At 38.0% G+C, this 23,633-nt stretch overlaps 1 protein-coding gene across 1 annotated transcript in view; it reads left to right on the top strand.

The window, feature by feature from the left end:
* Megf9 (multiple EGF like domains 9) overlaps positions 1-20,208 on the top strand; it is a 103,129-nt gene extending 82,921 nt beyond the window's left edge. Inside the window, exons 3-6 of the mRNA XM_059254467.1 lie at positions 2,378-2,517; positions 8,061-8,204; positions 14,109-14,378; positions 16,048-20,208. Coding sequence (XP_059110450.1) covers positions 2,378-2,517; positions 8,061-8,204; positions 14,109-14,378; positions 16,048-16,499 — 1,006 coding nt within the window. The 3' untranslated portion in view covers positions 16,500-20,208. The remainder of the gene's footprint in view (positions 1-2,377; positions 2,518-8,060; positions 8,205-14,108; positions 14,379-16,047) is intronic.
* The last annotated feature ends 3,425 nt before the right edge of the window (positions 20,209-23,633 follow it).

Here is a 23,633-nt window from a genome sequence, read left to right as displayed (position 1 = left end):
CACCAGGCAGTGATTTCCCCAGACATGCCTGGAAGTGGGCTTCAGATCCCCTGGGGCTAGAATTATGGATGGTTGTGAGCCACAGCATGGGTGCTGGGAATTGAACTTGGGTCCTCTGCAAGAGCCATAAGTGCTCTTAACCACTGAGCCAACTCTCCAGCATATTACTTTGTGCATTTCTATCCCAACTAGCTGCAATTTTCTTAAATTCCATGTCATAATTTCTCCAGGAGCCATGGAAGCCTTTGTTTAACCCCCCTTCCTGCTTCTTGCCATGGACATACCCCAGGCCCAACTTGGTTTCCCAATGCTTGTAATAGTCAGATATAAGAAGCAACCTAAATTCCGTCAAGAGAATTAAATAAGAGATGGTACATTTGAATAATGCCATGGTATGTTGCTATGAAACAATTATTTGAGGGCTAGAGATGTAGTTCAGTGGTCGAGTGTTTTGCCTGGCATATATCATGCTTTGGGTTTAAATCCTCAGAACTGAAAAACAAACCTGTATACTGATATGGACCTTCTTTACTAGATATTTATGTAGATGACAACCACAAGCACATCTATCTTCCTTTTGTCCTTTCAGTTCACTGCTAGCCCTGCTCCTCCTGTGTGGTGGGAGGCTGTCTTATATGGATCACAGCAGTGAATGTCCTCCTGTGTGGTGGGAGGCTGTCTTATATGGATCACAGCAATGACTGTCCTCCTGTGTGTGGTGGAAGGCTGTCTTATATGGATCACAGCAATGAATGTCTTCCTGTGTGTGGTGGGAGGCTGTCTTATATAGATCACAGCAATGACTGTCCTTCTGTGTATGGTGGAAGGCTGTTTGCATGGGACACAACAATGAATGTTCTTGCCCTTTGGTTTCTGTTTTGATTCATTCAACAAGAGTCCCTAACTAAAACAAAAAAAAATAAGCTGGGTGTGGTAGCACATGCCTTTAATCCCAGCACTTAGGAGGTAGAGGTAGGAGGATCTCTGTGTGTTTGAGGCCTGCCTGGTCTACATAGTGAATTCCAGGACAGCTAGAACTACACAGAGAGACACTGTCTCAAAACAAAAACAAAAATTAAAAACTTTTAAAAGAAAATAGCCAAAAGTTTTGTGTTTTAATGATTGGGGAGAGTTGTTATTATTGTTATAATCTAAGAAAAGAAAATAAATAGAAATTGATGGGATACTAAGTAAAAATTTTAAGTCTTTTATTTTTACTTTGTGGGGGTGGTTGATTAGCAACCTAAAATTTTTATAGTATTTAATTGCAGGAGCTGGAGAGATGGCTCTGTGCTTAAGAGTGCTTGCTGCTCTTACAGAGGACTAGAGTTCAGTTGCTAGTACCTGTGTCTGGCAACTCACAATTGTCTGTAACTTTAGCTGCAGGGCATCCAGTGCCTTCTTCTGGCTTCTATGGGTACCCACAAACATGTGCATAAATAAAAATAAAATCTTAACAATTTAGTGTGAAATGCATCAGACATCCCCATTCTAGTCATAATTACTTAATTGTGAATTCTATCTTACTTATCAGAACTATGATTTAAATACATTGTAGGCTCAAAATAGACAATTATATCAAGTTCCTAATCTAGAAATAAGTGTGAACTGATTCATTTATCAAAATCTTTGTTTGTTTGTTTGTAGTGGGGGGGGGTTGTATTGGTTTTCGAGACAGGATTTTCCTGTGTAACAGCCTGGCTGTCCTGGAACTAGCTTTGTAGACCAGGCTGGTCATAGAGATCTGCCAGCTTCTACCTCACAAGTGCTGGGAATAAAGGCATGTGCCATGCCACTATGTCTGTCTCATTTATCAAGATCTTAATCTTCACATTTGTGGCCCAGAAGATAGGTAAAGGCTGGCTTATTTTCTCCAATTGGAACAGATGCCTGTAGAGCTTTGGGATAATCTTGAAATGAGATAAAGCAGTGGTACGAGTTCTAAGTCCCAATGTTCATTAGAGAAAGATTTTACACTGGGAACTTCTATTCTCCATTCTTTTTTTTTTTTTATTTCATGTATTTTAATCTAAAGCATAGAGGATGGAATTGTCATAAAGTATTGTTATCAATACTATTAGTTGGAACATATCCATCAATTTCCTAGTTTTGGAAGCTGGGGTAAAGGGATTATAACTTGAGGCAGGCCTGAGCTACATAGTGAGGTACAGGCCACACTGAGCTACAAAGTGAGACCAGAGTTCCAGAAAATAAAACCAACCAAACAAACAAAAATCCTGAAAAAAAAAATCCCTTTTGTGCCTCTGGGAAGTAGAATCTAGTAGAAACTCTTGGCTGTGTCCAGATAATCTATGGAGCATTAGATAATATAGTTTTCTAAATCATTGAACTTTTGTTCATTGTCTTTTATTTGCAGTTCTGGGAATTGCCAGTGCAGAGTGGGTGTCACTGGCTCCATGTGTGACCGATGCCAAGATGGACATTATGGCTTTAATAAGACAGGCTGCCTGCCCTGCCAGTGCAACAACCGATCCAATAGTTGTGATGTTATCACAGGTATGTAGTTTCCTTAATTGAATATGACATTATTCTTTATTTGTTTGATCTTGAAGTCTTTATGTATTGATTCTTTTCAAACGTTTTATAAGTCCTTCTTCTTTTAGATAGATACAATAAGGCATATGGCAAACCAAACTTTTATAACAACTTAAAAATATTTCATGACTTTGAAAATCATATTGATTGAAGATCTGTAGAAGTATGGAGTACAACACAAAGTAAAGACTGGGAAAATGTGTTAAAATTCTTCCAGGCAAGCTATGATCACTTGGGAAATCCTGTGTGAAAGAGCTAATGCTCCATGAGATTTGAAGAAGGGTCAAGTAGATCCAGAACTGCAGAGTGCAATTGACTGGGGTCTTACTTACACAAGCATGGTCAAGGGTGGTAGCAAGATTGGCCAGTCCTCACAACTTGGATCAGCAAGTAGAGAATTATGTGGTGTTAGGGACAAAGGTGACTTTCATTAAACCTAGAATATAGTTAGTTTATCTCAAGCTAATATCAAAGATGCCAGGTGATATTGAACAAGTTCTAGTAGTAAAGTTTCATTTACCATACCACTCTTTTTTTTTTTTTAATCTGCAGGGTGCAGGGAAACTATATAAGGAAAGGGCGTATAGTTACTTAGGCATAGTCATGAAAGTTATGGCTCATGATGTCTACAGTTAAGTCAGGCTGCATCTGTACACCACATGCTATCTTTCCAGGGAAGATTTGCCTGTTCTGAGCACAGGCTAGGAGTAAGGGTTGGCCCAAGGAAAGGATTTGTACTTGAGAACGAGCTTTTGACAGCCATTTGGAGCCTGCAGGGTAGTTGGAAACTAGAAGAGCCCTAAACAGAAGACCAGTTTTCCCAAAGCTAACTATGAAGGAAATAGATGGCCAGGCCAGAAAATTTTTTATGCTGAGGAGACAAAATCCTTTTAGAGAGAAGAGGGCTTGTTAAAACATACAGCCAGCTCTTTCTAAATCTATTGCCAAATTCTAATGGGTCTGAATATTTGAACCCCCAATGGCCAGTGCTGACTCTCTCAAAGTCTTTCAGAGCTGAGGAGACAAAGGTCTCCCAGATTCTTAATCCAAAAGGTCATGCCAAGAAATAGTGAAGAACTAGAGTGGTTACGAAAATTGCAATCCATATGCAACCTACTTCCATGCCTGATTGAATTGAGATCATAATTTTCTCATATTTGCCTAATACAGGAAAAGAGGACACTCTGGTTCTTTTATATATCAGGTGTAACATACACTAAATAACAGAGACTACAAAAATGGAGAAATGTGACCAGTAATAAAACTATAAGCAATGGAGTCTGCATTGCAAGTAATATTGCTATTAGAGTTAACATTGAAACTTTAAAATAACTAAAATTAGTATATTGTGGAATTTGAGGAAAAATCAGACAAAATGGGTAAAAAGAGATAAAATATTACTAGAGAATAGCACTGCACTTTGCTACAGACATGCACACACATGAGTGGGGTGAAAATCATGAGGACTAGGGAGACAGCTCAGTTAGTAAAGTATTTGCTGTGCCAGCATGCGGACCTGAGTTCTACCAGAACCCATGTGGAAATGCTGTGAATGGTTTTATATGTATGGGTGCTTTGTCTGCATGCATGTCTGTGCATCACATGTGTGCAGTGTCTGTGGAAGTCAGAGGAGGTCATCTGATCCCCTATAACTGGAGTTACAAACAGTTGTGAGCTATTGCCATGTGAGTACTCAGAATTAAATGTGGGTCCTCTGGAAAAGCAGCCAGTACTCTTAAACACTGAGTCATCCATGTCTCCAGCCCCAGTGGCATGCAGTTGTAATACTGCATGGAGACAGAGACAAGAGGATTCCTGGTACTTGCTGGTTATCCTGTCTACCCTAATTAGAGAACTGCAGGTCACTGAGAGACTCTTATGTCAAAGAAAGTGGACAGCATTCCTAAGGATGACACTTGAGATTGTTCTCTGGCTTACACTTGTGCACACAAATATGTGTACTTGCATGCATATTGAGCCTGCTCACACATACACATGCATTAAAAAGAAGCAATCTAGAACTGAAAATTAATGATATTTTAAATTAATAACTTATGGCATAAGCTTAAGAGCAGGCTTTACCCAGTGAAGGCAAAGTTAGAACTAAATAGAATCCAATAAAAACTAAACATAAACATTTTGATAAAATGTAGTAGAAGAAAAGGCAGGAGAGACAAGTAGGTCACAGCCAGAGTCTAATTTAAATGTAAGGGAGGCTCAGGGAGTTATGGCCAGGAATTTTCTAAATGATTAATAAAAAAAATATAGTCAACCTACAGGTCAGAAAGCTCAGCAAATGCCCTCCCTATAACAGAGAAAACCACACCTAAGCAAACTCAGTCAAATGGTCACAAATTCCCTAAATGTAAGATTAGAGGAACTTCTTGGGAAAATTTTTAACACCAACAGAAAAAAAAATCAGGACATATGAGGTTGATAGGTCAAGAGTTTTTAATGAGAACAGAGTATCAGAATATTTGAAACTGAATGAATTCCCAGAAGAACCTGTGCTAGAAGCTTATACTTTATGCTAATCCTCTGCTCTCCAGTGAAGTGTTTGCAGAGAAATCTGTTTAGAAGACATTGTGTTATATTTTCTATATTATCTGGCTGTACCTACTTGTGCACTATATTGCCTACTGTTCTTTTTCTTTATTGTTATATGTGGGATCCCAGCCTCTCTTCCTGTCCCAAAGTTATCATTCGTTATCTTTCTCCTGCCAAGAATGGCCTTTCTAACCCACCTCCACCCACACTGCAGACCCCTTTGTCTTATTAAGTCATATTCTTCTTTAGACTCTGACTTCATTAGCATTTTCTGATGTTCCTCACTAAATGCAAAGTCCTCTGCTATACACTAGCATGTGCATTTGTAATTTTTGAGAGCACTTGTCACAACTGATGTTTACATGTTTACTTGTGACTATTACTACATGGCCTTACTTTCTACATGATAAGTTCTATCAGGGCAAGAACAGCATCAGCTTCGTCCCCATTGTTTATACAATCTCTAGCACAGATATTGGCACATATTTAATCTTTATTGGATAAATACACAAACTAATGGAAAAACATGAAAAAGAACATCAAGGTTCAACATTAGATAACAAAAAGAATGCTTCATAGTGCAGAATTATTAGTTACTCTCTGGGTCTTTTACAGTACCAGAAAGCCATGTACAAGATTCTTTTTCTTTCTAACAATGAAGCAGCTCTCACACTGACCTGCACATGCTGTAGAGATAGAGTAAAATAAATCCTTTGAATAATTCTGGTGTTTGAAAGAAACAAATGATTTACCATATGAAAAATAAAATAAAGTGGAACCCAATATAAAGGAGTGAACCTGACTTAGAGCAGCCAGTTAGTTCATGTACAACTTTTGTCACAAACGAGTTTTCAGTGCTGTAATATGGTTGCCCTCTGGTGGCCACTTTGTATGTTTGCACAGTTCTTCCCACTATTTCTGGAATTTCTGTTTTAGATTCATTTAGATTTTCCAAAGTTCCATTTTTGTAGTAAAAATATATTGGTGAAAATATCATAGGGAAAATTTTGAGAATAGGTATAAAAATGATCTTAAAAATATTTGACCCAGAAATCCTATACCTTCTGAGAAAATAATTTTAAATTCATAAAAAGGTTTATGTTAAAAAAAAGAAAATGCAGCTGGGTAGTGGTGGTGCACACCTTTAATCCTAGCAGTTAGGAGGCAGAGCCAGGTAGATATCTGTGAGTTCTAGACCAGCCTGGTCTACAGAGCGAGATCCAGGACAGGCACCAAAACTACACAGAGAAACCCTGTCTCGGAAAAAAAAAAAAAATGCTCATCAGATGATAGTTATGATCCTAAAAAAACCCCAAAAACCTAGATACCCAAATTTATAACAATAGGTAATTAATACTGTTACCTAGAGAATATATGGTTAGGAACCCAGAAAATCAAAACCACCTAGTAGGTTGTTGTAAAATTAAATACATTTGTACATCTACAGTGCCTTGATCATCATATTCAGCCAAGAAATGGTACCTATTAGACTGTTTTCATTGCAGTTCTTTCATGAATGACATGTAGCTACACAACAATGTAAATAGTAGGGCTGTAAAATGACAAGTACCATATAATTAGACTGTTTCAATGACAAAACCTAGATCTCTATAAATAAGGAAAGATTTCAAGGAATGTGTCCCAAATGTTAATAAAGCTGTTCAGGACACTTTGCTTGTTCTTTTACTTGTTTTCTATAATTTTCTTTCCTTATCACATTTTTCTCGAAAGAAAATGTAAGAGGGTTAATTATTTTTTAACTACAAACTTTTCTTTCAGATAGTAGACTTGCTTTGAAGAACTCAAGGTTCTTGTGTGTCCTTGTGGGGTCCCATTCCAGAGAGACTACAGCAGCCTGACTCTCTAACTGCCTTGACTGCTCAGGAGCCACTTTGGTCCAGGATGCCACGTCTCCTGGCTTTCTTCCTGTGGATGCTTTTCCTTCTCTGTCAGCTGTGCCCCATCTCCCTTAGTTAGCCCTACATTAGTGCCTTAGAGCTGGGAACTTAGCAAATTTGTCCGCTCCACTTGTACTTTTCCTCTGAGTGATCTCACTGAGGCCCTGGACTTAGCTTAAATACCCTCAGTGTGTGTGCTGTTGTCAGATTTGCATCTCCCTTGATCTCCATGCTCACACATCTAGGCGCCATCCTTCAGTTTGCTTTTCAATAGTGCTGCCTTTAGGATGCTTGTTTGTGTACATAGATAGTTCATCATTTGACTACAAAATCCAAACTATGAAAGTGCCACAAATTGTTTGCTCTCTATTAACATATATTATCTTATTTTTTTCTTTGTACAAAGTTAGTGTGTTTTAGTGTGTAGCCAGTTAACTAATAACGGCATGTTGTGACTATAATCACATTCCCAGCTTTTTTCTCATATGAGACATTGAATTCAAAGACAAGGCTAGTTAAAAAACAAATCAGGAGGGGTTGGAAAGATGGCTCAACGGTTAAAAGCACTTGTTTCTTGCAGAGGCCCCAGGTTGAGCTCCCATCACCTTCTCTGGGCAGCTCACAACCACCTGTAACTCCAGTTCAAAGAGCTCCAATTCCCTCCTCTGTACTCTGGGGGCACTTGCACATACATGGTGCACAGAAACATGGGTAGGCACACACACACATACACAACTATTTTTTAAGTTAGATGTATTTATTTTATTGTTTTATGTGTATGAGTGTTTTGCCTGCATGTATACATGTATGCCTAATGCCCATGGAGGTCAGAAGAGGGTCTCCATCCTTAAATCTCAATCTATCTCTCTCTCTCTCTCTCTCTCTCTCTCTCTCTCTCTCTCTCTCTCTCTCTCTCTCTCTCTCTCTCTCTCTCAATAACCAAATAGAAACCAAACACTACTCCTGATTTTTTTTTCCTGTATAATTTTATGGTCTTCTTGTTGTGGGCAGGATTTCTGAAAGTTCCTTAACTCTGAAACAATAATTTTATTCTTTTAGGTGCTTGTTTAAACTGCCAGGAAAATAGCAAAGGGGATCACTGTGAAGAATGCAAAGAAGGATTTTACCAGAGTCCTGATGCTACTAAAGAATGCCGCCGCTGCCCTTGCTCAGCAGTGACCTCTACAGGCAATTGCACCATAGGTAAGGGCTTTTTTTCTGGGTCTTCACTTCCTTCAGTGAAGTACACTACATTTATGAATTAGGTTCTGGAGGATGTAAGTGAAAGTGAGGTATAAAAATCACAGAAGTTTTCCTTTCTACAAATTTACAATAAAATCCTAATATATATATGAAATGATACCTCAGATGTCCTAATAGCCAACCCTGTGTATGTGTATAGCTTCTTTCATGTAACATATTCGAAGTTCACCTATATTTTAATATATATATATATATATATATATATATATATATATCAGTAATGCATACTTTTTGTTGTTGAATTATATAGATGCCACACTTTATTTATTCTTCCCTGAATTGGTGGACATTGAGCAGTTACATTTAGCTGCTATGAACATTTATGTTCATGTGTGCATAGTGCATATAAATTTTGCCAGTACACCCTCAAGTCAGTGGTTGTTGGATGTTTTCTTCACTACTGGAGATTAAACCCAGGAATTCATTCGTGTTTGCTGGCCAAGCACTCTGCCTCTGAGCTGCTTCCCTCAGTAGTTGCATGTGCAAGTGTTTTAATTACTCTGGGGGTATATAACTAGGAATGAAATTGCTTTGTCATAAGCCAGCTCTGTTTAACTCTGTGAGGAAGTATCAGATAACATTTTATGTTATCATTTTGTGTGGGGTGGTACAGGCACAGTGTACATCACATGTCTTCCGTCTCACTCCACACTTTTTTTTTAAGATTTATTTTTTATTTTTTATTTGTGTGTGTGTGTGTGTGTGTGTATGTGTGTGTGTGTGTGTGTGTGTGTGTGTGTGTGTGTAGTATTACGTGCATGTGAGTATATTGCCTGTAGAGGCCCAAAGAGGGTGTCCAATTCCCTGGGTCCCCAGAGGTGGAGTTACAGGCCTTTGTGAGCTGCCCTACGTGGGTGCTGAGAACTGAACTCTGTAAGATCAATGCTTGCTCTTAACCACTGAGCTTTTTCTCTAACCTCCTCCCCTTTTTGGGGGGAGGCAAGATTTCTCAGCCTGAAACTCACTGATTTGGGTTGACTAACTAGCCAGCTCCAGGGATCCACCTGTCTTGACCTTCCCAACAGAGATGTGTGTATCACCAGGCCAGTGTTTTCCACTTGGGTTCTGGGGCTCTGAACTCAGGGCCTCATGCTTGCACAGCAAGCACTTTACTGATTGCACTGTTTCTCTATCCCCTACTTATAATTTTAACAAGAATATATGAGGATTCTAAATTGTCCACAGCTTCAACAACACTTAATGTCTATATTTTTTATTCTTATAGCCATCCTAATAAATGTTAAATGGTATTGCACTGTGATTTTAATTTGCCTGTCTCTGATGGCTAATTATATGTTTAATGACCACTTTTGTATTTCTTTTGAGCAAATACCTATTTAGGTTTTTTGTTCATCTTAAAATTGTAGTTTTTTATCATTGTATTGATAGAGATATAGATACAAATCCCTTATCGGATGCATGATTTGTAAGAAATGAGGGTATAGCTTCATGGGAGAGCTCTTGCCTAGCAAGTAGTAGGTCCTAGGTTTGCTCTCTAGCATCATAAAATATTTGAATAAAAAAATGCTTTAAAAATAATTTGTAAATATCTTCACTTATCCCACGGATCAGTTTTTCACTTTCTTGATGTCCTTTGATTGATTGATTTCTGAGGCATTCAGTTTAATTTTCTTTCGTTGTTTATGTTGGCTTGGAATTTCTCATGAGACTGCAGTCAAGATGTTAGTCAGGGCTGTAGTCAGTAGTCTGAAGGCTTAATTGGGACTGTAGAATCTGCTTTCAATATGGCTTACTCATGTGTCTTGCAAGGGGCAAAAAGATTGTTTGTCACCATGCAAACTTCATTAAGCTTCTTAATATCCTTGAAACATGGCAGCTGGGTCCCCTTGAAGCGAGTGATCCAAAAGAGAACAAAATAGAAGCTACAGTGTATTCTATCATTTAGTTTCTAAAGCCATGAAGATGTTTCCAAGGCCCCATTACTTACTCACACCTATTCTGTCATGTACGAACATGTGATTTCCAGGAAAAGATAGCATTTGACTAAATCTGGAAAGTCAGTTGCTATACCTAGTAATAGGAACAGGTACTTTCCTCTTTTCATAGAAAGGTCTGAAAAATTCTTTCATGTATTTTACAAATAGTAATTAAGCACCTAGTACATGCTTATCATTGTGATAGATAAGGAATATAAAAGTCTAAAAACTAAAATATGGTCTTTGTTCTAAAGGAGTATTCAGTGTCATAGAGAGGAAAATACACAAAGCAAATAAATTTATGGGTATGAACTTGCAGGACATGAAGAAGGTGTCATTGTCCATTGTCCCTGGGACTGGATTTATTTTCCTCTAATTTTTCCTAAAAGAGATGATACTTTTACATAGCATCCTTTGTTGTTTATCACTGTATGTGTTTGTATATTAAACATTTGGTATGTTAGGACTATCATTGAGTCAGAAAATTGTGTATTAATATTGAAATTTGCATCAGCAATATCAGAATTCCAGATCATAGATATTGACATGATGTTAGTTACAATTTAAGATATAAGACCTTTATAGGATTTGTAAATAAGAACTTCAGTTGTATAAGTTATTGGCTCATCTTGAGTAACTTTTTTTAACATAGGGCTTTACTTAAGGTATTGCTTTTTAATTGTTTAATTGAGTGACTGACTGAATTCACTTCCATATGATGAATTTAAAATGTAGAATTTCTCTGTGGAAAAAAAATCTCTATGAAAAGTAATGTTCTTGAAATCTGTTGTTCTTATATATCTTTTCTAAACACTATACTTCGCAAAGGTAGAGATGATGTCTATATTTTTATCATTTAATACCCAGTGTATTGTTAATGCCAATAATACATGTTGAATATGAAAGGGATATATCCATAACTCAGGGTAGAGAATGGTTAGGTATGTAAAACTGGAGTTAGCAGAGCTTTGGAGAGACTTTATATTTCCTACTGGGAAGTACAGAAAAGTCATTATGGAACAAGTTAATGTTTAAACAGGGCCTTGAAAAGTAAGGAATGGGACACTTAGAAATTTATTTACATAAAGGTGGTAGATCACAGCCAGAGACTGAATTGGGTTGGGAGCAATCCAACTAAACATGCATGTGCCTATAGGGGTAGCAAGTTCTAAGTCAATTAAATTTGATACTTTCAGAGAGTGTAGTTGGTTTTTCTTACTCTTTAGTCTTTCGGGGGGGGGGGCGCTAACCAACTCCCAAATAATCACACAGAAGCTTATTCTTTCTTATGAATGCCCAGCCTTAGCTTGCCTTGTTTCTAGCCAACTTTTCTTAACTTAGATTATCCCATCTACCTTTTACTTCTGGGCTTTTATCTTTTTCTATTCTATATACCTTTCTTTACTTCTTACTCTGTGGCTTGCTGTATAGCTGTGTAGCAGGGTGGCTGGTCCCTGGAGTCCTCCTCTTCTTCTCCTTTCTCCTTGCGCCTCGATCTTCTCTTTCTCTACTTCTACTTATTCTCCCTGCCTTCCAGCCCCACCTATTTCTTGCTCCTGCCTAGCTATTGGCCATTCAGCTCTTTATTAGACCAATCAGGTGTTTTAGGCAGGCAAAGTAACACAGCTTCACAGAGTTAAACAAATGCAACACATCTTTGCATCATTACATGAATATTCCACAGCATAAATAAATGTAACACAACTTCAACTAGGATTACATAAGAAATTGCTGTGTCTAATCTACAAACAACATACAAATAAGTTCAGTATAGTGATTCAGTCTATATACAGTGGATGCACTAATAGGGTGTCTTAGTTAGGGTTTCTATTACTGTGATAAAACACCACTACCAAAAGCAACTTGGAGAGGAAGGGTTTATTTCATCTTAAAATTCCAGGTAACAGTCCATCTCTGAGCAAAGTTGGGGGACACTCAATACTCCTGCTGCTCTCAGGATGAGAAAAATCTGGGGTTTTAGACATGCTTCAGCCCCTTCTTATTTTCAGGCCAGCCCCTCAACCGAACATACAGTATCTCTAACCCAGAGAATCAAGTGCAACCTTTTGTGCTTCTGAGAAGTGATACGTGAATTAATTTCGGCAGTTTAAATTTGCAAAGTGATTAGGGGTAAGGAGACAAGAGTATTGCTGTGGGATGGTCTTTCTGTGTGCTGTGAATATGTGTTGCTACCATTGGTTAATAAAGAAGCTGCCTTGGCCTATGGAAAGACAGTTAATAGCCAGGTGGGAAATCCAAGCAAAGATACAGGGAGAAGAATGGTGGAGTTGGGAGAGACACTGCAAGCCAGGGGAGCAAGATATAATAGAACATAGATAAAGCCACGAGACATATGGCAATATGTAGATTAATAGAAATGGGTTAATTTAAGATGTAATAGCTAGTTAGTAATAATCCTGAGCAATAGGCCAAATGGTTTGTAGTTAATATTAAGCCTCTGAGTGATTATTTATAAGTGACAGTGGGACCAAGTGGGGCGCAGAAAAACCTCCGGCTACAGAGTATGTTGTGTGTTGATGAAACGGTATATATAACATTTCAGAGAGAGGAAAACAGGCAATCTTTGGGAGTACTCCTAAGCCATCTGTTAAGCTTGAAACAAAGTAGATGATGGAGTGGGAAGAGAAATGATAAGAGCTAGGAAATGTAGGCAAGGCTTAGATGTTTTCAGCAGAAAATTCTATTAAGTTTTCACTTAGTCTGGCAGCTCATTAGAATTGAAGCAACTTCTCTAGGGTGTTAATATGTGTACTCAGATTCACTGTGAAAATTATAGAGACTGTAGGAGTGTACTTCAGTAAAGAGCCTTAGGAAGTATTGAGAGTGCTGGAGGTAAGAAATGATGACAGCCTTAACCCAGAGCGTGGCACTGGAGTAGAGTCACACTAGTATAGAATCTGCTAAAGTGTCACTGAAATTAATTGCTAACTGCTCAAAAGTGGGAATGAGATGGAGTACTGAGAGTTGGTTCTCAAGTTTGGGACCTAGGCAGGTGGATGGATGTTGGGACCATTCACTAAGATGTTGAGAACAGTCATCTATGTTAAATTTGAAATGTTTGTAGACACAGGTATACAGGCAGTTTGTATATCATATACAGTTTGCAATTTAAGGCAGGAAAATGGAGTGGAGATACACATTTTCCATTGTTAACTGTACAAGTGAATGAACTCACCCATGGACAAATGGATAGAGTGAAAGGTGAAAGAAATCAAGCATAGAAATCTAGGAGTAATGGTCCTGGGTATAGCTCACATTGTGGGAGAGGCCTTGTATTAATACCTAGTACTACACAAAACAAAAGACCTAGGAGTGTCAACATTTATGGAGGAAAGAGATAGAGAAAGTTTTTTGCTTCAACCATATTTTGTAGTCTTTCATGCCACAGAAGAAGGAAAAATAAAATAAAATAAAAACCATGTAAGTATCTATGAGATGGTTCAATAGGTAAAGATACAGACCAGCAAAACTGACAACCTGACATTGATTCCCAGACCCACACCCTTAATGGAAAGGACTCCAGCAAGTTGTCTTCTGACATACATATGCATATTGTTGCCCATGTGCATTAATACACACACACACACACACACACACACACACACACACACACTACTTCAGTGACAATGTATCACAGTTTCACATCTGGTGAAAGCATATTTCTTTTACCCTCTACTTCAATAGGCTTTTTGAACAGGCCCACCATTCCTTCAATAGGCTGAAAAGGTAATAAACTATCTAGAATATTACTTCTATATATCTCTTAACGTTGAGTGAGAGAAGATACCAGGGGGGATTTGTAAAAATGTTTGGAGGACAAATAATTTACTATTTTTTAATGTAGCTTGAGACTTTACTAAATTAATTGATGTTCTTTCTATTTTAGAATCTGGTGAATTGGAGCCTACTTGTGTCCAGTGTAAAGATGGTTACACAGGACAGAACTGCAATAAATGTGAAAATGGCTATTACAATTCTGACAGCATCTGCACACGGTGCGAATGTCATGGCCATGTGGACCCAACTACAACTCCAAAGATTTGCAAACCCGAGAGTGGTGAGTGCATCAATTGTGTCCATAACACCACTGGGTTCCGGTGTGAGAACTGTCTAGAAGGCTATGTTCGAGACCTCCAGAAAAACTGCATCAAGCAAGGTAAAACTCTTCCTAAGATTACACATTTAGTGTCTTATGCCAGCATTGAATGTTTATAGACAGCTGCCATTAGCTTTGTAAACCTTCTAGTCCCACCAGAGGAGTTTCTAGAATTAAATTTTGATAGGTATTTGGCTAAAAAGGTTTCTTTCCCTTTCTGGTTGTCTCCTGAGCATCAACTCTAGAAATATGAAGACTAAGACAAGATTGGTGCGACAGTGAGACAGAGTGTGCTCATCCCTTCTGTCTGTCTGTTATACATGAAAGGTCCTGTCAGTTCTTTTCCTTTGCTTCTTGATGTATCATTTCCATGATCATCAAAGGCCTTTCCAGGGAGGGACCTATAGTCTGCTTAGAAGTTGCATCTGGGAAACTGGAGTTCATTCTAGCTTCTTCACACTTTGGGCTGACATTGAAGTAGATGAAATCTTATTAATATTCCCTTTGATTTTTACAAGAAAAAGCCATTCATACAATAGAATGTTTTTTGTAAAGGAATTCAGTGAGGATTTAGAGGGGTTAAGTCAGGAATTCAGGAGGAGCTAGGGATATTTACGGATTATTAGACCCTGTTCTTGTACAAACTACTCCTTGTGATATTCTAATACACACTGATTACTGAACTGAGGTAGAGTTGGTCTGTGGCCTCTGGCATTTTTCTCTCATGTTCTTGATATTCGTACTACAGTGGTCCGATTGAGCCACATCACTAGCTAGAAATGCTGTAACTCTGTACTCCACCATGTGGGAGGCATACCTTGTCCAGACCAATGAGTACCAAGAAGACTGATGGTTTTTGTTAGCCATGAAGAAATCCAAACTTTGCCTGTTTTTAGGTTAATTGATGTAGTAGACTGTGGTGATAAGTAATAATAATTATTTTTATAATAATTTTATTGAGTACCTATAATGTTCATTGAAGTCTTCCCAAGAACTCTGTGAAACAGACGTTTTTACCCATGTTTAACAGATGAAAAATGTACAATTCTAAGAGATTGACTTACCTGTTGCAATACATTCCTGACCTGGTCCAAAGCTGCCATTCTTCCATTGAGTTAAGCTGTTGAGTAGAAGTCTAAAATGTAGTTCCTTGATTATAAAGCAGTCCAAATACACACAAAGTGAGAACTTGACATGTGGAATTCAAGAAAAACTTTTTCTCTTTTGGCTGATATCAACTCTGATGTCAAAAATAATTCTGGTTTTTTTTTTTTTGGCAGGGGGAATAGATTTTTATACTTCCTTTGAGGAGAATTTTATCTTCATGAAATGCCATCAGATTATATCGGATATATTTTAGGTCAAATAATTGTCATTTTTAACCATGTAATTTAGAACTTGGTGTTGACACATTTACTGCCTTTATAGAAATGTCTGTGATTATCAGTGAATAAGGAGGGAATGAAAACTCCTGTGTTAGAATTTCCTAAAGTTTCAGTATGGGTGTTATACACATTGGAGAACAAACCTAGCTGTAATAAGTGAGCTTTCCAGACCCCATATTTTATCATTATATTTATTTAAAAATTATTTTTAACTTACATTACCCTAAGCAGAATCCCATGTCAACATCCCACATCAACTTCCACTATCATGTGTATTTCTTTTATTGTTTCTCAAAACTAGATAATTTTGTCTTTTACATTTCATTCTCTGTTTTTATTTTCAGAAGTTATTGTTCCAACTCCTGAAGGTTCTACCATTTTGGTTTCCAATGCCTCTTTGACCACATCAGTGCCCACCCTTGTTATAAATAGTACATTTGCCCCCACAACCCTGCAGACTATCTTTTCAGTAAGCTCTTCTGAAAACAGCACCTCAGCTCTCGCTGATGTATCATGGACCCAGTTTAACATCATCATTTTGACAGTTATCATCATTGTGGTAGTGCTGCTAATGGGATTCGTAGGAGCTGTGTATATGTACAGAGAGTACCAAAACCGGAAACTCAATGCTCCCTTTTGGACCATCGAGCTGAAAGAAGACAATATCAGTTTCAGCAGCTACCATGACAGCATCCCCAATGCAGATGTGTCAGGATTGTTGGAGGACGATGGCAATGAAGTGGCTCCCAATGGGCAGCTGACCCTGACGACACCTATTCATAACTACAAAGCTTGAGGAGCTGAGCTGTCCTCCTGGATTGTCAGAACACAGTGCTCACTAAAATGCATCTGCCCTCCAGCCACACATAGCCTGGGTAGAGTTTGCTGAGAAAGGCCTCGTGCAAATGAACTGTTCAGGTACAAACTGCAATGCGCTTAGCCTATCTGTTGCTCTTAATTCCCCATGAAGATCTGAAGCACTCATCATCATTGAGGACATGAAGTAAAGTATATTTTTGTAGCAAACCACATGAGTGTATGGAAAGGCTTAATCCCACACAGTAGTCCAAGTCTACCCAGCCTCTCAAAGGACTGCTGGGAAAGTGTTCATCTCACCAGCCATGACAGAATGTTGATGTGGAGGGGGAAGACTGATAGAAGACTTCATCTCCATTTTGGGAACACGTTTTTTGAAGGAGAGGCAGGGATTATGTTCTTTTTTCTGTACTAAAAGATATAACTGAGGAAGAGCTGGTGTCTAGGCTATACCACACTAAACAATCTTGGCTCAGTGTAAACTATGGGCAGAAAAGTCCCAAGAGGATCTGTAGAAGGGCTTGGCTTTCCTCCCGTGAGTCTCCTTCAAGGATGGGATTGAAGCACAGGATAAGCCTCTGTGGTGAGGGCAGGCACAGCACCCAGAGAGCAGAAAGTTGATGGTCCTCCTCAGGGGAGGTTCCTGCCTCTAAAGAAACAAGGTGTACATAGTTAATGTAGCATACCTGCTCAACATTGTACTTGTATCTATTTGTAAAAAAAAAAAAAATCATGTCCTATTTTATCATTTAGACTTTATTTGTATAGCAGTTAATCGTGTTGTAAAAAGAAGATATGGAAATTGGTGAAAATACTGTAAATTAGGTGGCAATATTGCTAGAGCTGGGACTCTGGTGAGCATCATTCATTTTTAGTCCCTATTTGGACACTTGAAATTTATAAGAGGTCAAATGTTTCTAATCTTTCCTCCCTCACCTTAGAGTCATATGCTTTTTGACCTACCATAGATTCAAGCAATAGATGTTAAATCTGTAATTGTTAAGCTGGGACACAGGCTGCATTCTCTAGACACTCATCTAATTAGCCACTCTGTGTGTTTTACATTGCTTGGTGTAAACATCCTCAGAAAAAGACTTCTTTCCTGAATGTAAAAGACAGTCTTCCAAAGGATAGAAATTTTAAATTAAAAAAGAAAAGCCATCACATTACTTGGGGCCCCTCATTTTTATGCCCATGAAATATTTATGTACTTCCCATAACCTCCAAAATAAAGGCCTCTGACATTTGAACGTAACCTATCACCCATGAATCATGAGGTATGTTTGGCTCCTTCAGTGCTAGAATTCATCCATCTTCTTGTCTGGGCAGGGATTACTCTGATTGAGTGTGCATTTAGTCCTTGCTTTCTGATGCCATTTTCCCCTGAGGCCAAGTACTGCTTCTTTCATCTGTTATGCATCGACAGTTTGTGGATGAAACAAGCCAAGAAAGGTGGCCCAGACTATGAAGTGGTTAGGGAAAAACAAAACAAAGACTAGACCTAGGAAACTCAGACTTAACTTCCTCAGAGAGAAAAACATACAGTTTGTTCATCCTCTGTAGGAGACCCCCACCTTTTTCTCAGGGTTTGGAAATGACTGTAGACTAGAGGATCCGTAGGTAACCTGAGGGTGCTCTGCATATGTGGCTGTCTTTATTAAAGTAAACATTGCATCTCATTGTACTGAAACAATTTACAAGTGGCTGATTGCTTGCCTAGCATAGGAATCTATGGGTTTAATCCTCAGAATTACAGAATAGACCAGTGTTTTTATTGTCCTTTGTCATTTACAAAACACTTTTCTGTTTGTGTTCTTTGATCCTCACCATAGCCTCCTAAGGAAGCAGTCTTGTACCCATTTTATACATGAAGAAACTGACGCATAAAGAAGCTAAATCATTCAGGGCTATACAATGCACATCATTTTTATGCTTGGAATCAATTCTCACGTCTACAGCATAGTCATTTGGCTATATGATAACATATAAAACTACTAGCCATGGGCCCTAGAAGGCTGGAATGAAGATTCCATTTGTGGATGCTTCTAATAGAGCCCTTGTGTGCTCCCAAGTGTGCTTCCCCATCCCGTGTGTGTGTGTCTGTGTCTGTGTGTGTGTGTGTGTGTGTGTGTGAGAGAGAGAGAGAGAGAGAGAGAGAGATGTGTGTGATTTGCAGGCACAATTCAGGGCCACATAGCTACAAATGACTTTGTAGAAAGAACACATGAGGATTTCTATATAAAGTCAGAATTAATGATGAAAAGGCAAAACTGCCAATTAGAGTTCATTAAAATGAATAAATTCCTGTAGTGGGGGGTGCTTTCCCTAGCAGTTGCAGCACAGGTGTGTGGTGACTGTGCACCACACAATTCCAAGCATTGTGCACAGTGATTGCCTCCCTGATACCCCATCTCCTGCCAAAAATAAAAGGTAAGGAGATAAAAAGCAAACATTTGTTAGACAAATGTTTACCCAATAAATAAATGAAGCGTGTTTGTAGGAGTCTCAGAGCCAGTCAAATAGTCAAAATTCTGGCTGAATAGAGATTCCCTGAAACAGATCTTCAAAGATAACACAGAAATTAAACCATAAATTATGTTTATCAAGTATGGCTCCTAGGTCATACTAATTTTTCACAATGATGAAAAAGTATAGCCTTAAAATGTGTTTTAAATAACATTATTTAGTGACCACAGAACTCTGCTTATAGAAATAATTTTGCTCTAAAGATCAACCATGAGGCAATCTCCTCTTGAAATTAGAGTAGAAAACCATTGTAAAACACAATGCAGGGTTTTCAGTCTCTGGAGGCATCACCATCCAGCACCAGGCATCCTCTGAAAAGTCTAATGTTTGAACAATTTTTGTCTAATTATTGATAACATGTTCTTTTTAAAATTCAATACCTATGTGAATCTTACTGAGAAGTAGTCATCACTTGCTATGAATAAACTGATGCTTGCTCACATCTTCATTAGCTCACCTTAGTAAGCCCTATGCATTTCTGATGGTGGATGTTATAGTCAGTGTCCAGCAGGTCTTTGATCACTACCAACCTCCACACTGCTTCTCCGGGCTCTCTTATCTACAGTCTTTCCCATTATAGAAAAGGCAAAAGGATAGTATAATCTCTTATTTGTTTCAACATCTTGAGTGCATTTTTTCCAGGAATACTTGGATTTTAAGAGAGGGCAACAGGGCAGACATGGGCTGGGAGGATAGGGGTTTTGTCTTGTTTTTTTTTTTTTTTTTTTTTTTTTGTTTTGTTTTGTTTTTCTTAACAAGATTATCTAAGTCTCAAGTGATATTGCTATACTCTAGTTCCAATATTCCCAGAACCATTAATCATCAAAGCAATACTCACTGACCTCCCAGTTAATCTGGGTTATCTGATCGTCAGGATGTGTTTTGGAAGATGAGAAACAATTGGAGCTTGATTATTGATCATTCACTGTGGTCCTGTACTTTTTAATTTTTTTTTATGCTTGTAAACATAAGGTTGGTTCTACTGACTGTCCCTGGCTTCTTATATTTTGAAGTAGTATGTGGGCAGGAGTTGAATTTCTGTATTTCTCAAGGAAAACTCTCTGACAAAATATTCAGAATAAGTTCAAAGAACCCATGCAATCATTAGGGCAACAGAAGTCTTTGTGACCTCATCCATACACACACACACACACACACACACACACACAGAGAGAGAGAGAGAGAGAGAGAGAGAGAGAGAGAGAGAGAGAGAGAGAGAGAGAGAGAGAAAACCCTTTAGTCTGTTGCTCTTTTGACATCAAGTAATTTTGGAGTTGAAATGGGTTTGGTGTCTATGTTCAGGGCTGTGGGAGGTGATGGAAGGTTAATTCATCTTTCTCTTTCACTCTGAGCCATTGGCTGAGCCATGGGAAGAAGCAAGAAAAATGGTTATTAATTTGTAGAAGTCAAATACTATCAAATGGCTAAAGGTTATGGATCACTAAAATGTCAGTGGTTTGAATGATAATTTTTGAAAGGCATTGGGGATCTTCTTTGTTACTTATGCACCTGTAGAAACTGCAGCAGCCCTGGAGTGAGCCCAGAGCTTCAGATTCAAGCTAGCCCAAAGCTAAGTGACTTCTAGTCAACTTTTAATGCTAGGCATAAGCACTCTGTACTCTTAAATTTCAGCCCAATCAATTAGGGAATGTTTCTAAAACATTAAATTTGTATTTATGTCACTAAAATCCTAACACAAAATTTAAAAACATGTCTCATATGTGTACTGTACTAGGTTTCATGATGCATTTCTAAATTTGTGTATGATTTGAATATATGAAAGAATTTATACAAGAGTGTTATTTAAAATTATTAATAAATGTATATAATTTGTACCTATTGTAGATTTGTTTCACTTTTTTATGTAGTGAGAGATTTTAGAAGTCTTCAGGTAAGTGCTAAAGATCACTTGTCAGCTCACTTCATGTACTTTGAATCCTTCATGTACTGACCAACATCTTGTTTAGGTTCATTAAAGGAGTGTCTACCCCTTGGGGAGAAGATATCACATAGGACAATTCCTTCTCATAAAATAAATTCATACTGGAGGTGAAAATATGTATTATAATATATTATTGGGGGTTGGAGAGTTGGCTCAGAGGTTAAAAGCAATGGCTGCTCTTTTAGAGGCCCTGCGTTCAACTCCCAGCAACCACATGGTGGCTCACAACCAACTGTAATGAGATCTGGTGCCCTCTTCTGGCCTGCAGGGATATATGTAGGCAGAACACTGTATACATAATGAATAAATAAATTATATATATATATATATTAGGGTAGGGATATGGCTTAGTTTTAGGGCTCTTGCATATCATGCACAAGGCTCCAGGTTCCATCCTCAGCACTTCAAATAAACAAAGAATAGCATGTATTTTTGTTCATACTGTTTCTGTCTGCCTTTCACTGGGATTTCTATCAAAATTATGTTGAGACTGACACCCTTTGAATTTCCGACTTACACATGTGAAGACTTTCTGAACTCTGGAAGTGAACACATTCTATGTTTATTAGGTAACCCCTAACAAGAGTGCATCTTTCTATCATTTCAAGGTTCCCTTAAAGAGGCTCTGTTTTGACAGTTAAACCATGTTTAATGAAATACTGTCTGCTTATCCCATTAAACATCCAAGGAGTGTTTTGAAAAAGAGGCTGCAAGAAGTCTGTCATTTCTTTGTACTGAGAACTTTATAACCTTGAATCAATTTATTCTACCTCAGCTGCTCATGATAGCTCACATCTGTGATCCCAGCACTTGGGAGGTGAAGGCAGGAGGATCAGGAGTTCAGGGTCATCCTGCCTCTATAGTGAATTCTAGTCCAGCTTAGGCTACATGAGACCACCTTAAAAAGGAATTATATTTCAGTTGATTATGCTGGAATATGAAATTATAGTTTTCTGTCCTTAACTTTACAATCAAACCTTAAGTAGTTAATGGCGTATGTCTGTGTATGTATATAAATTGAGTATTTTAAGATAATAGAATAATTATGCCAGGAAACTAAACAAATTAAGCTTCAAGAGAAAAAAAATGTATACAAACTCAGCACACTAGGAATAATATCACTAAAACCATAAAGTATTTTTATGCTTCTGGTGAAAGTCTATAAAGACATCTCATCTCCACTGTATTATCACAACTGATTGTGTTAATTTTCTGCAGGAATGTAAGACATGTTCCAAAAAATCAAATGCTCTATTGTAACTAAACTTTGAAGGCAATTGTAAATAAAACAATTATAGTTAGCTTTGTCTTACTGATTTTTCTTATGGTGCTGGACATCAGGCCCTGGGCCTCATACATGCTAGACTTGCTTAGTTAGATCTTCAAAATTAAGCTAGGACTGGTGAGATGGCTCAGCTGGTAAAGGTGCTTATTGCACAAGCCTGGAGATGTGAGTTCAGTCACAGGACCCCAGTAAAGGTGGAAGAGAGAACTGATTCCACAGAGTTGTCTTCTGGCTCCAACTGCATGTTGTAGCATATATAAGCACTCACTCATAATAAAAAAAAAATGTTTAATTAAAACCAAAATTTTTTACACAAGTTGACAGTGTTAGAAACGTGAACAACAGGCTGGAAAGCAAGCCTATGTCAATGTTACAATCAGTTTTACCTGTAAGTCAATTTTTTTAGTTTTAAAAGCCATTTTATGAAAAAAATTAAATATTTTTCAGATTTTCTAAAATTTCTATTTATAATGAAAGCCACTGGACAATGTTCAAGTTTGTTATTTGAGAAAGCACTTGATTGTATTAATAATTATTTTCAAGCTCATGTGCCTAAGCTAGGGCTGGGGAAATGGTTCCATAAGTGTTTGCTGTACATGCATGAGGACTTGCGTTCAGATCCCAGAATTCACATAAAGGGCCACGTATGGCAGTGTATGTCTGTGATACCAGTGTTGTGGAATCAGAGACAGGCAGATACAGCCAAATCAGTGAGCTAGAGGATCAGTGAGAGACCCCATTTCAAAGAATAAAAAAACTGGTGGGGGACATCTGATACTAACCTCTGGGCCTCCACACACACACTCCCAAATACATATATGCACATGTGTCTGCATGCATCCTCAAATGCACACACACACACACACACACACACACACACACATGCACATGCACACACACCTAAAACACCTGTGTGCTGCTAAATCGAGCACTGCAGTTCACACAGTTACAGAAAAAAAAAGGCAGAATGTTTGCTGTGTATGCAATATCAAGTTTTTGTAATAAAATGTTTGGGAGGAGAATTTTTGTAGTTTTCTTTGTGCTGTCAGATCAACTGCTAAAATCATGTGTCTTGATATTTTAATTTACCAAATATGAAGTACTCTCAGCTCTTTCCCATACTCATTACCATTCAGATTCTACCACTTTCCACGCATGTATAATTTCCTATATACAGCTAATAGACTTTTTCCTTCACCACCCTGAGAATGTTCATTCTTCGAAGCTCTTTGGTAAAAAAAGCTTATCGTTTCTTTTCTTTCTTTCTTTCTTTCTTTCTTTCTTTCTTTCTTTCTTTCTTTCTTTCTTTCTTTCTTTTATTTTCTTTTTTTCTTCTTTCCTTCCTTCTTCCTTCCTTCCTT

Source organism: Peromyscus eremicus, chromosome 2 (assembly GCF_949786415.1).
Source record: "Peromyscus eremicus chromosome 2, PerEre_H2_v1, whole genome shotgun sequence".
Classification (NCBI taxonomy): Eukaryota; Metazoa; Chordata; class Mammalia; order Rodentia; family Cricetidae; genus Peromyscus; species Peromyscus eremicus.
Note: the sequence above shows the minus strand (reverse complement) of the source record. Positions and strands in the feature narration are given on the sequence as shown.